Source organism: Bradysia coprophila, unplaced genomic scaffold (genome assembly GCF_014529535.1).
Source record: "Bradysia coprophila strain Holo2 unplaced genomic scaffold, BU_Bcop_v1 contig_232, whole genome shotgun sequence".
In the NCBI taxonomy this organism is placed as follows: Eukaryota; Metazoa; Arthropoda; class Insecta; order Diptera; family Sciaridae; genus Bradysia; species Bradysia coprophila.
Window position 1 is genome coordinate 12,105,327 of NW_023503493.1, and position 14,230 is coordinate 12,119,556.

General features: G+C 36.9%; 2 protein-coding genes and 1 long non-coding RNA gene across 4 annotated transcripts; 2 read left to right on the plus strand and 1 right to left on the minus strand.

Annotated features, from left to right (window-relative positions):
- The first annotated feature begins 3,338 nt into the window (after window positions 1–3,338).
- Window positions 3,339–3,872, plus strand: LOC119076725. Its single transcript, XR_005087683.1, has 2 exons — window positions 3,339–3,444; window positions 3,499–3,872. It is a non-coding gene; the product is annotated as an uncharacterized LOC119076725 (long non-coding RNA).
- A 533-nt stretch (window positions 3,873–4,405) lies between these two features.
- Window positions 4,406–6,760, plus strand: LOC119076715 (protein Fer3). 2 transcript variants are annotated; one of them, XM_037183633.1, is made up of 3 exons: window positions 4,406–4,577; window positions 5,973–6,096; window positions 6,182–6,760. In XM_037183633.1, exons 1-3 carry the CDS (start codon window positions 4,509–4,511, stop codon window positions 6,589–6,591), a joined length of 603 nt encoding a protein of 200 aa, XP_037039528.1. In that variant the 5' UTR covers window positions 4,406–4,508; the 3' UTR covers window positions 6,592–6,760. The 2 variants fall into 2 exon arrangements, with proteins under 2 accessions (XP_037039528.1, XP_037039529.1); XM_037183634.1 differs by having other exon boundaries at window positions 4,406–4,553.
- Window positions 6,761–6,780: 20 nt separating this feature from the next.
- Window positions 6,781–10,235, minus strand: LOC119076676 (intraflagellar transport protein 56). The gene is made up of 8 exons (XM_037183572.1): window positions 9,940–10,235; window positions 9,741–9,872; window positions 9,149–9,546; window positions 8,641–9,088; window positions 8,380–8,577; window positions 7,502–7,636; window positions 7,105–7,232; window positions 6,781–7,036 (listed from the first exon to the last, which is right to left on the minus strand). Exons 1-8 carry the CDS (start codon window positions 9,940–9,942, stop codon window positions 6,838–6,840), a joined length of 1,641 nt encoding a protein of 546 aa, XP_037039467.1. The 5' UTR covers window positions 9,943–10,235; the 3' UTR covers window positions 6,781–6,837.
- Window positions 10,236–14,230: the final 3,995 nt, after the last annotated feature.

Below are 14,230 nucleotides of genomic sequence, written 5' to 3' on the forward strand. Positions count from 1 at the left end.
CTTTCTATATTTTTCCAATTGTGTTTCTGTTCCAGTCTCGATCGCGAGACAAATCAACTCTTTCACATTATTGGACATAAATCTCCGGATATTAGTTCGCTAAGTCGTTAAATATTTTTATAGTGTGATGTCACTCTTCGGAAAACATTCAACAACATTTCACGCGAAACAATTTTATTAATTATCCAAGAGGGTAAATAACATTATTGGAATACAAAAGGGAGGGTGTGTAAGTTATGTCACCCCTCTTGTTTAGCGGATTATATCATTTTCATTTCCTTCTTCTTCTTTTCTGTTGTTGTCGAAAAGGCATATCCATCATGTCACTTATTAAACGGGAATCATAATTTAATTGGGGTTGTTTGTCATAATTTTTTTTTTAATAAAGTCAAAATCATTGCAATATTTACGAATGGAATGGCATAGACGTAACTAATTCAGAACATCTGTGTTGTGTCCCTCGAATAGTTTATATTGTATTGTGTGTTCTGTGTATGGGCAATGTATGCCAACAAATTCATCAAAATTCAGAATTCAGGTGGAGAGTTACCACCCATTCGTTTCCCACTCACAATGCATGCAAGAAAATACTCATTTTCTCATCTCAGCTAAAATTCCAAGAGCCTTAGTTGTGAAAAAAAAATCATTTCATTTTCTCTAGTCACAACAACAGCATCAAAATAGTAGATTACATTGGATGCTGCGGAGGTAGTTCAATACATGAGGGATCAATTTTGTGATACGAGCCGAACTCACAAGTGTGGTTATAAGCAACAAGCTTTGGAAACGGTTATTTTGACAAGTGTAGAGTTTGCATATCCGAGCCTAAGGCGAGGTATGCAACTACACGAGTCAAAATAACCGTTTCCAAAGCAAGTTGCTTAAAACCACACGAGTGAGTTCGCGAGTTCACAAAATTGATTCCGAGTGTAATGAACTACCAAGCAGCATCCAATGTATGCTGCTTTATTGCCTATCCACCCGGAATATTGTTGTTACGAGTACATTTTCCCACCCAAGGACCTGAGAGTTCAAAACCAAAAGTGTTCCCGGAACATTGTTCCAGTAGACAACTGGCAGACTCTTGAATATCAAAAGATTATTCTAAATTAATTTTAATGCACAATTTCCCAACATTTATGTCGCGCTATTTCATTCATTGCCAGACTAATACTAAACATAAAAACTACCGATACAACAAAACCAACAAAAATATCTGTTGTTGCATTGAAACGTTTATAAACGAATCTAGTCTGCTCATGAAATCGGCTCACACTTCTTCATTATATTAATCCCGAAAGCATCACTGGCAACACTACTGTTTTGGTGACATGTTGACAAACTACTTCGACTGTTTTGTTTTTGTGAAGTGCTAGATTAATATTTTGCGTAATATTTGTCGATTTTGGTGGTGTTTCAATAAATTTTGCTATGAAGTGAAGTGAATACATGATAATAAAGGCAAAAGTGTTGATTGTTTTTGAAAATAAGTGAAAAATGCAAAAATTAAAATTGTTTGGCCATAGGTGTTCGTCGAAGTTAAAAAAATTTAAATTATGGCTATAGACAAAATGGCCGTCACTTATTTTTGTGTTTTTTTTTCGAAAGTTTTTAATGAATTTGCTTAGATTGGTGTGCACTTAATTCAAGTGACAAAGTTTGTGATATCAAAACTAAAATAACATCGCGAGTATTGTTTCGATTTCAGTGTTAAAGAATACTTTTATGTGATACATTTTTACTGATAAGTAATGAAAGTCCTCTGGTATGTAATGAAAATCTCCTGATATGTAATGAATTTTACTATGCTGGTGCATGTAATAAGGCTATTACATGTATAGGCAATAGCTTTTACATCACTCGCATAGTAAAACGTTATACTACACACGGGAAATAAAGTGATATCTCGTATCATGATGAGTAAAAGTACCTCGGGCTACCGCCCTCGGATACGCTTTCTCATCTGGATACGAGATATCACTTTACTTCCCTTGCATAGTAATGTACTATTCATATGACTATTCCTTCACTTGTAATGAAAAAGTTCCCATATGTAACGACCGCTTTCCGCGGTTGTACGTGTAACAACAATATTCCGGGTGGATAGGCAATAAAAGAAATTTCCAACTTTCTTTATACGCTCGGTGAACAAATAACTATTATCATATGTGCGGTGTGATTAACCCTATTTTCTTCATTCAAAAGGCAATGAGAAAATGACGTGAGATATTGTAAGAAATTGATTTTTTCTGTTACGTGGAGAAAAACGACAAGTCACGCCTCGGGTCTCATTTCAATTCATTTCATTTACTTTCATAGAAAGAAACCTTCAACATATGATCCGCGTAGCTCCAGTACGTATACAATTCTAAGGAGCTATATGAAAAACGTTAAGGAAATCCACGACGCCTGTAGGTACTTGTAAACATTCCAAGGAACAAAAACGATGTTTTCCCTTTAAACGGATACAGAGGACGTTCAGGAATTTCGTGTGTTCTCTCTGGTAAAGGACGTGCAATAAGCCCTAGAGAAATGAGTTTTAACGCTGACGTCAATGAAGTAATGACACATTTTCCGTGCGATCAGTGAGTAAAACGACACCACTTTTGTGAGAAAGATAGGTCGATTGGTATAAAAATGTTTGGATCTTGTTGTACGATAATTTTTTACGACGTTTTCGTTACTTTTACAAATTCAAGGTAAAGCGGAAGATGATTGTTGATTCAGGTGTTTTTGGCCAAAGTGTTTTTCATCGGCGACGATATTTGGAGGTGCTCTCGTAGGTTCTGTGAATATTTTTCGGATTCGTGAGGGAAGTAGTTTTGTTGCAATGACTTATGTTTATTTTGTTAGACTAATATAACGCCGAAGCACTGTAAAATGGTATTTATGGTCGGACATGCTACTTGTTCGTCTTTTATCGTACGTAAAAGACATCCATTTCGATATCGAAACGACATCCTATGAAAAGTTGACATTTCGAAGTCAGAACTGCACATTTTCATGCACTCTTGGAAAAGGGATTGATTAATATCATAAGTCAAAGATGACATTTTGCTGGACAAATTACTGGTAAAATTGAGTAGAACCATCCATCTATTCATCTATTGTGTAACACGGGACACAATATAATATTGTGCATCGACTTCGTGGGGTAAACAAGATTTTCAGTTGCTGTCCCACCATTGAGAAAAGGAATTACTCACTTCAGCATCAGGGTTCACACAAATCAGTCTTGATGTCGGTCTAAATCCCCCAGTATGTGTTGCTCATGGATTTCTTTTAATTTTATGCAGAAAATTTTTTCGATCTCAATTTCGTTTGACTTGAAACCTTCAGTTCAGTCATAAATAAATGTCCACATCGTCAGTTGATTCGAAGTTCTCTTGTACAGAAATGAATACTTCACTGGTTCTTCTACTTTTCACAATCTTTTATGTTGAGGTAATTTCCATAAAAGATAAGCGAAAAATCAAAACTAATAAATTTCTGCCGTAGAGCACATTTGCGGCTGTTCAACGTTATCCGTTAGGCGAAGGAAAGGCTTCGATAAAAGAAATCGATCTGTTCAATAAACAGAGTCCCCGCCGAATAGTCACAGGTGATTGGATTGTAGGCGAAGTGACATTATCAACCGATTTACATGTTAAACCAAGGACATTTCAACCTCGCCGAAAAACGAATTAAAACGTAAATTGGGTATAGCGTAGGACCGTTTCTAATAAACCCCTAATCGGTGAATTGGATTAATTGGTTATGGTGATGCAAAGTGCGGTTATTTCCTCTAATTTGTTTTTGTCAAAACAGAGACTGCATCTAGAGTCATTGTGAAGTGTAGCGAATTTAATAAAATTGGAACTTTTGGAGGGTGAGATGTGTTGCCTTATTTATTGGTGTATTTTATACGCCGTAAACATATGGAAATGTTCATAGTCTGTCGTGTTATGAAAACTTTCAATTTCGTATTATGCCTACACTCTTCTGTACAAATCTGATACAGGGTGTTCCATTGATGGGTAGAACTACAAACCGTTTGTCAGATTTATCAAATTCATAGACAACTTCTGTATGGTAGCAAAGCGATTAGAGCCGGCAGAAACATATTTAAAGAGCAAATTTGAAACATCCACAAATACATCCCCTTTTAGTCAAATTGTGAGCACAGTGTCTGCATAACTACCCTGTACAAGTAAATCACAATTTTATTCAGCAAGTGGGGCTGTATACGTATACACACTATAGGGTACTTTATGCGAGTAAACCGAAATGTTATAATGAATAAGCGCCTCCCCTAACAAAAACTTTTCAACCAATCGCATCAACGAAATCTGGTGGACTTGATGGCGAAAATGTTATTGCTTTTGGAGAAAGGAATTTTACTGCAAAATTTGTTGTTCGATGGTCGGATGTGTCGGAATAAATGATAAGTCGTGATTTTATCTTCAACGGGATAAGTTGTGAGTTCGATGAAACAGAGCTTGGTGAAGTAATTAATTAGAGCAAATTAAATGTCTGTGTTTCCGAGCGATCATTGGGAAAATCGAAGCAATGGAGTACGTTTATTACATAAAATTGCAGTGAGAATTTTTGTTCTTTCTTTAAAACATTTTTATCGAAATTGTTGAATCGAATGAGTCAAATTTATTGAATGCAGGAGGATATCAGTGCATCGATTAACTTAAAATTTTGAAAACGTTTTGAATTGAAACCGAAGTTCTTTTAATTAAGTTTAAAAATCCAACACTTTTTAGTGTGATGTAATAACTTGAATCAGAAACTTCCTATTTCATGTTATTTCAATCGTCGTTTCAGAACCGTCAGACTTATTTTGGTCAAGAGATTCTTTAACCCGAAATTTCACTGTGAAGCCATGATCTTGGCCATGATGGCACATTTTGGGTAAATGAAGAAACGAGGAGTTGATAACATGACCATCATTTGATCATCATTTGGCCAAAATTGTACCATTATAGCGTCACGGTGAATGGTCGTTTTAAACAATGTCTTGGCCATCTAACATTTCAGTTTTTCTTGCTATTTTTAATTATCATTTGTGGAAGTTGGTGTACCATTTCGGTGCAATGGAACGTAAGTTATTTACAATAACGGTAAAAGCTAATCCAGAAATGTTCCTCTTCCACATCTGAGGTAATACTTAAATCAAATTAACTTTTATCAGCAGTCGCTGTTACAATTTGGCATGAAAAGAGGGTCGAAATATCCGACATGAGTACACTCGACCTCACCTTTAAAACCAATCCACATTTTTGCGTATCCTTTACATCCTACTGAAATGGCACTCGAAAAAGGGAGGAAAATGCAGCTTGTTTAGAGAGCGCAACCAATATGATTTTAAGTTTGCGCTTATGGTCGAAAGATCTTTGATTGTATCAGTAAAGATGTTCTCAAAATTCTCGAGAATAGTTGTTCAACCACACCGTACGGTATACAAGGAGAATTTATGGGAAAAGTGGAATTTCCAGATTTCTTTGTTTAATGTTTAGGGCACAGAGTCAAACAACGATTGTCAGTTATGTAATTCCTGATCATAGCAATTTCAAACTCCAAAAGTAATTACTCCCTCGATAGTCGAAATAGTTATTGTGGACGGTACATTTTAGACAATTTAGCGAGTTGTAGAGCGAAAATTTTCAAGTTTCTGCCATGTGAGCGAACATGCCTTCGAACTAACAGGTAGAGAAAATTCGAAAATTGTCAGAATGTTTGGCAGCGCAAGCTTTTGACTAAATTTTTTTTCTACGAATTCTAAACTCTGGTGAAATAAACCTTCGAATCAGATTTCATCCACGACTATAAAAAAGTGGAAACTTGATGGACCCTAATCAGTACCTTGAATTTGTATTCATTCATTAGTTGTTACTGCAGCCATAGTTTGAACTCAAATTAGTACGGTGTAACTCACCAATCACAGAACATTTACGGAAATTTTCTAACCGAAGATTGTCTTGCAGCATCCATCTGACCCGAATTACATTCCGGATGTCACTCCATTCACACCAATGTGGGGTCAAGAAGCTCCACCACCGATGGTTTCCTATCCCGAATTAATGGCTGGATTTCCATGTGGAGACTTAGGTATTTAAAGATAAAAGAAAACTTCCGTCCGACGCCTAAACAAGCCAAATCACTAAATGCCACTTTTTCTTGTCATACGAATCAGCTATTTGGCCCCGTTCACAAATGAGTGGCTTAGTGTCGCAAAGACTCTCTCCCCGCAATGGTTTGCAGTCATCCAGTTCGTCAACAAAGAAAACACGTCGCCGGGTCGCATCGATTGCTCAGCGACGTGCGGCCAACATTCGGGAACGACGGCGAATGTTCAACTTGAACGAAGCATTCGACAAACTCCGGCGCAAGGTTCCCACATTTGCCTACGAAAAGCGACTGTCTCGCATCGAAACGTTACGCTTGGCCATCACATACATTGGTTTTATGTCCGAATTGCTGGCTGGTGGCAACAATCGATTGCATGAGCAACGAAATTCGGAAATATTTTCGCCAGTACCTCAACATGTTCATCCGGCAGCGATTCAACGTGATTTTGTGTCTCCGTACAATCATGGAGGTTGATTTTTGTGTTACGCTGTTTTGTTGATTCAGAAACGTTTTATTTCCCTTTTTTGGTTCGATTTTATTTAAAAATTGGATGGGTATGTGATGTATGCTGTTTTGTTCTCGCTGTATCTAACGGTAAGTTGTTGTATAAAAGTAATAAAAAAATCGTGAATTTCAAGCAAAACCGAAAATTTATCTATTGGATTCAGGTCAATCTCAATCTTAAATTTATTTTCAAAATTTATTCCCTCCGTTGCCATTTCACTTCGACAAACTGGCGTATCGCCTAATTGATCGCAGCATCGTTTCGGCTTGGCTATTTGTTGAATCTCTCAGCAGAGAACAAATTGCTGTTATACCTTCGGGAGGTGCGCCCACCGTTCGTTCCTTTACGATAGCTAAAAGTGAACCAGCTATTGCACCTCGTTTGCCTTCCCAATGTTCTGGGTTCGGGTCCAATCTAGCGTTCAAATTTTTGGAATATTTTTGATTAGAGTTCTTAATTAAAGTACACGAGACTGCACTCACTTTTCCAACATATCGAACGCTTTTGCTGATATCCAAAACTCTCCCGTTCGGTATGATTCGTTAGCAATTAGTTGCAGTAGCGCATACGATTCGGTGTTGTTATCTTGGGATACGTAAATGTTCCACGCCTGAATAAAATTCAAATTTTAATTTTCTTGAGGTTCAATATCGTTCTTCAAATTTCACTGAACGTGAAACGAGTTGGGCAAGTACATTCAAGGCTGAACTGGCCATACTGGACCACTAAAACCACTAAAAAGTTTTAAAAATCAATTTTACAAGCCGCTTCACAGTATTGCCCGATCTGTCGTTGGATAACCAGTCCGGCATCCAGAGGATTGTCATCAAGTTGCACGCTCTATGCTAAAAAAAAGTGCCGTCGGAAAAAAAAATTCACCTGTTCAGCATGACCACAATTGATATGGCACCTTGACAATACCATTCCGTATGTATGTTGGTGACGAATTTCCGGGTCTGATATTTGCATCAAAATTTCTTCGGCCTCTGCATAATATCCGGTTGCTGCTTTAGCCTAGAGGAAAATTATTTCGTGGTAGAACTGACACTACGCTGAACTTATACACAAATACTGAAAGTAATGCAAATCTGCAGCGGATCACAAAAACATGGAAGCCGAGCATCAGGTGAATTTAAGACAGGGATTATTTTGGGTCACTGTTTTTTCCATTTTTTTTCTTCCTAAAACCGCCTTTCCTCAAAATGTTCTATCTTTTCATAAGAAATGATTTTGGTAAAATATGGGAATATTAGTTAACCTGTCTATCACTTCCATCGATCAAGGTATTTTTAATCGGTTGATTTCAAATCTTGTACTTCAATTTTTTAACATGCATTTTACCATACTACACAGAGCTCGTCATTATTTTTGTCGTCGTTATCTATAACAGATAAATAGCCGTATGTAACACATCCAATGTAAAAAAAGGTGAGAAAAATTTGGAAAATATTTTCCTTAGAAACGGTCTCACCAGCCATGAAGTTGTTGTTGTGAACGAACTTTAATTAAGCAACGAGGTTTGGAAAATGTTATTTTGACAAGTGTAGAGTTTGCATGTCCGAGCCTTCAACGCCACAAAAATTCTATTGATAGTACTGTAATGAGGTAGACTCGCGCTGGACTCGAATTCTCCCGAAAATTGGGTTCCGTGTGGTTTACCGGATCTGTATCACCTTCAGTGGTTTGTGGTTTAATTCCTTAATGTCGCAGAACTTAGTGAATTTGTAGTGCCGACGGCTGATAAATGCTATACTAACCTGAGCGTAGTTGTAATTGAATGTATCATCATTTACGAAATAGCTTCGAATCGAGTTGAGATAGACAAGAACCTCTTCGAATTGACCATACAAAAAGAATGCAGAAGCCATACTCTGTCGTCCCGGTATTGTATCACATTCTGCCGCACTACTTCCCACTAAATGCAAATACTGTTGGGCGTTCTTGAGATGCTCTTTCTGAGTTTGAAAAACTTGATTCAATTTTCTTTCATTTTTCGAAAAATATTTTTATTTTGTTACCGAACCCGCATGTCCCAGAACGGCATGAACGGCACCTTTCAATATGTATTCATATGATACCGACGGCTGTACATCTTTCATCAAGTCTTCAGCTTTGCTGACGTCTCCGCCACGTAAATAATAAATGGCCAAATTCAGTCGAGCTTCCGGAACGATGTCAATCAACATCGGAAATACCTGCAACGCGCCCTCGCCTCCACGAAACACTACCAAATTGTGTTTGATCAAATCGCTTCCGAAAGTGCCACTGTTGCTGATCAAGTTTTTTATATCCAATTCAGCCGTTCGGCGATCGAATAGACGAAACCGATTACAAGCTTTCAGATTGATGGCAATTATGCTGTCCGGGTATTTTGTCAAGTACATATCCAGAACCTCTTGCGATATATCGAAATAGTCGAGCTTGTAATAGCACAGCGCTATGTAAATGTTAAGTGCCAAGAAATCTCTGAAAAAAATTCCCTGAACTGAATACCCGAGTGGGTTCGATGTAAGACGAAAAGTTTACTTCTTATCCAATTGCACTCTCTTGTAAATGTCAATAGCCTCTTGGTAATGACCTCGCAAAAAATGTAAACCAGCCAGACTCAATTGATCTTCACTAACATCTCGCAACGACCCGTGCAACTCCAACAGCCGTTCTTCGTCCTTCAATTTATGCGACAAATGGAACAGCAATCGCACTTTGAGCGGTGAATTCGGAATGGTTTCGATCAATTCCTGAGACTCTTGATATATTCCCAAATAGAACATGCAGACGGCAACATTAATGGCCACGGTGTTTTCATCTTTCCGTATCGATTGGTACTGTTCCAGCGCTTTGGCATAGTCACCTAGATGGAAATTGCAGAAGGCTGTCCATTGATCGATTAAACTGCGAATGTTGTCATTGTCGGCAGCACGAAACTGTGAGAAGCGGAAACATTACTGTAAGTCACGGTGAGATAAGAAAAACTTATCCAAACAACCGACACAACCCAACAAAGTACAAACACTAGTTCTTGTGAAATAACAAATGAAGTACGAGACCTTCCATTATATGCCAACACTAGTGCCAAACTATGTGGTGCAGACATCGAAATGTTTCAAAAATCCTCTACCTCTAACACTGTTCTCGCTCCGGTGTAGTCTCTTTGTAGCAAAAACTCTTCGAAATCGGGAACAGTTTTTTTCACCGCCGGACTGTTTGAGTTTCGGGAACTGGCTGAGTCTGATTTCACTCGTGACAGAATCTGCGAACCAATTTGTGAGTTGTAAATTGGTCTTTTTATGCCAAAAGTGTCCTGTTCAAGAACTTACCATGTTTACAATTCTACGTGTGTACTGAAGTCGAAATTAATACATCGACGGTTATTGTTTGTGGACTGTGTTTCTAATAGCAACCCCCATTGCATTTAAATGAAGAAATGTTGAATATGGAATCCGATTTGTAGTTACAGTTGACTAACGTAATTATAGTTCTTCACCTATTTGCTGGATGGTGGGTAATTCAAAAAATATTGGTGTTGGCGCGTATATTACACAATTGCTCGCCGATTTAAAAACAATCGATCTGTTTAAAATAACGAACATCACAATCGTTGTTCGAGTTCTCACCTAATTGATTGATCGTAAAAAAGATTTCATTTAACTTGTGCCTTGTTGACTATCTAAGACAAAATTGACTTTTTTCCGTTCATAATAATATTTTAATTGGACTGACCTCATAAACACAAGCGCAAAACGTATTTCTTAATGTGATGGCCTGTGTAGATATTGTACATTGTAGTCGCGTGTTAGTATTAGATAATTATAAAGTCTGACTAACGTCGCACTAATTTGTGTGCACTGAGAGATCACAATTGTTTATTGTCGTATGTTTAAACAGAGTTTTTGTGGAAATTTATTACCAAAAAATCTTCCCAGCCAATATTGTGATTCACGATACTTTCTTATATGTAGCGTGAATTGTTGGCTGTGAATATGTCAGGTCAACCTATAGCCTGAAATGAACTGTCGGAAACCTTATTTGACCTGTGGCTTGGGGTTAAGACCGTTGACCTTAATCCAAAAACTAGTTTTGGGACAACATTTTCTCGAATTATTCCATATTTTCCTGAATTTTCCCATGTTTTCCTTCATTTTACCAAAAAAATATTTCTAGAAAAATCTGGAATACTGGAAGAATATTGGATAAATTCCAGAATTTTTTTTCCAAAAATAGACTGAAAATCAAAAAAAAAAAAATCTGAATTGACCTAGTTTTAGTTTAAATCTGGCGAGGTCAGGTTCAAAAAAAGTCATGTCAAATGAGATGAAAGACGATTGACAGGTGTCAAATAGAGTACTATATTGTATGAAATTTCATCCCCACTCTTTTTACAGTGTAAAATTTTGTATGGAGCTATGGAGCACTGTCACGTTTCCGTACCCTATTTAGAGTACCACTTTTGCTTGAAGTGCGTTGGTATCATACGTATTTATGCATATTATGATACTGAGTTGCATAAAGCTTTCCAGCAGTAGTGTATACGTTTTTCATACGAGGTCGTACGGGGCTCTTTGCAGCAATTTCAACCGATTATATGTGCTACTCTACTGCAAATAATTATTGCAAAAATCATTGGACAATCAGATATGTGTCACTGATGTAACAATGAAAGACGCGGATCCACCGTTTGTAGTTGAAAGCAGACTTTAAATCCTTTTTAGCACAGTGTGAAAAGACCAGACTCCAAACCCCAAAGACTGCAATTGGTACAAAGTCGAACGTTAGCATCAAATAGTAAATGATTGTTTTCAGTTCCAGCAAAGCGAATCTTGAAGCGATACAGTTTCTGAGTTTCTGATTCACAAATATTTTTCAAAAATAAAAAATCTGGTCATCAGGCATCAGGAAGAGTATATCTAAAGGTAAGTACGTGTCCGGATCAATATTTTCTCGATCCGAACAAATATGACGACTTCTAAAACGGAATTCCTTTTCTCACAAACTAATCATCTTTGGGTTTCAGCAGAAACAAAGTCACAATTACTCCGAACAATAAAAGCATTATTGAAATGATTGCGACGCGACCTTGCGACTAATGATGCCTATGTCTACCAAGTTCAGTCCAAAGTCTAGAAAATTAAACGAGCAATATTTAAATTCTATTCGACATTTGCATCATTTGTGCGTATGTGTGCATGTTTAATAACATCACATATTATAGGGTTGTGGTACCAGTTTCCGGACTGGTATAGGCGGACACAATGTGACACATATTGTTATTTAAAGCATTCAAAGTCTATCAATTAAAGATCAGTATTTGGAAATATTAATTAACACAAAACAAGTGCTGCGATACAATATTCAATCGAATACTATTCTAATTTAACCGATGTTCACTTCATTTTCTATTCTTTTATCTTTCGTGCAATCGAGATAAAAATTTTCGATTTGGTTTGTATTAAAAAATTTATTGGTATGGGAGGATGTAATCGGAGACTTTCTGGCTAAAATGCAGTATAGGTGAACAGGGGGGATCGGCGATTTTTTGACTGTGAATGGTAGAGAAATGTCCCCTGACACCATTTCAGGCGAAATTAGGGCGCGGAAAGAAATTTTAATTTTTTCATTTTCCTTGTACAAACAATATTTTTCTTTGACTCAAATTAATTTTCCTTATACAAAGTGACAAAATTAAAATTGCTTTCCGCGCCCCAATTTTGCCTGAAATGGTGTCAGGTGATATTTCTCTACTATTCCCAATCAAAAAATCGCCGATCCACCCTGTTCACCTATACTGCATTTTTGCCCCAACCTTCTTTCTTCGATGAAGCACACGGGTTCAATATCAGGACTTGTGAAAAATTTGTTTAGTTAGACGAAAAGAGAAATAAAACAGCGTCGTTCGATCAAACATGATTGAACATGAATGTGACCAGAGTTTCAAATATTTCCTCACCATGTTGCACACATTCCCTCATGAAATGTTTCAAATATTTCCTCATCATGTTGCACACATTCCCTCATGAAATGTTTCAAATATTTCCTCATCATGTTGCACACATTCCCTCATAAAATGTTTCAAATATTTCCTCATCATGTTGCACACATTCCCTCATAAAATGTTTCAAATATTTCCTCATCATGTTGCACACATTTCCTCATGAAATGTTTCAAATATTTCCTCATCATGTTGCACACATTCCCTCATAAAATGTGTCAAATATTTCCTCATCATGTTGCACACATTCCCTCATGAAATGTTTCAAATATTTCCTCATCATGTTGCACACATTCCCTCATGAAATGTTTCAAATATTTCCTCATCATGTTGCACACATTCCCTCATAAAATGTTTCAAATATTTCCTCATCATGTTGCACACATTCCCTCATGAAATGTTTCAAATATTTCCTCATCATGTTGCACAAAAATCCCCTCATGAAATGTTTCAAATATTTCCTCATCATGTTGCACACATTCCCTCATAAAATGTTTCAAATATTTCCTCATCATGTTGCACACATTCCCTCATGAAATGTTTCAAATATTTCCTCATCATGTTGCACACATTCCCTCATAAAATGTTTCAAATATTTCCTCATCATGTTGCACACATTTCCTCATGAAATGTTTCAAATATTTCCTCATCATGTTGCACACATTCCCTCATAAAATGTGTCAAATATTTCCTCATCATGTTGCACACATTCCCTCATGAAATGTTTCAAATATTTCCTCATCATGTTGCACACATTCCCTCATAAAATGTTTCAAATATTTCCTCATCATGTTGCACACATTCCCTCATGAAATGTTTCAAATATTTCCTCATCATGTTGCACACATTCCCTCATGAAATGTTTCAAATATTTCCTCATCATGTTGCACACATTCCCTCATAAAATGTTTCAAATATTTCCTCATCATGTTGCACACATTCCCTCATGAAATGTTTCAAATATTTCCTCATCATGTTGCACAAAAATCCCCTCATGAAATGTTTCAAATATTTCCTCATCATGTTGCACACATTCCCTCATAAAATGTTTCAAATATTTCCTCATCATGTTGCACACATTCCCTCATGAAATGTTTCAAATATTTCCTCATCATGTTGCACACATTCCCTCATAAAATGTTTCAAATATTTCCTCATCATGTTGCACACATTCCCTCATGAAATGTTTCAAATATTTCCTCATCATGTTGCACAAAAATCCCCTCATGAAATGTTTCAAATATTTCCTCATCATGTTGCACACATTCCCTCATAAAATGTTTCAAATATTTCCTCATCATGTTGCACACATTCCCTCATGAAATGTTTCAAATATTTCCTCATCATGTTGCACACATTCCCTCATGAAATGTTTCAAATATTTCCTCATCATGTTGCACACATTCCCTCATGAAATGTTTCAAATATTTCCTCATCATGTTGCACACATTCCCTCATAAAATGTTTCAAATATTTCCTCATCATGTTGCACACATTCCCTCATGATAGTGGTTATATTCGAACTAGCAATGTCTAGCACCGAAACTGACTTTAACGTCACTCCAAATAGAGGATCGAACCGGTCAAAGTTGGTTATCCTTTTTCATACTATGGCTATCACA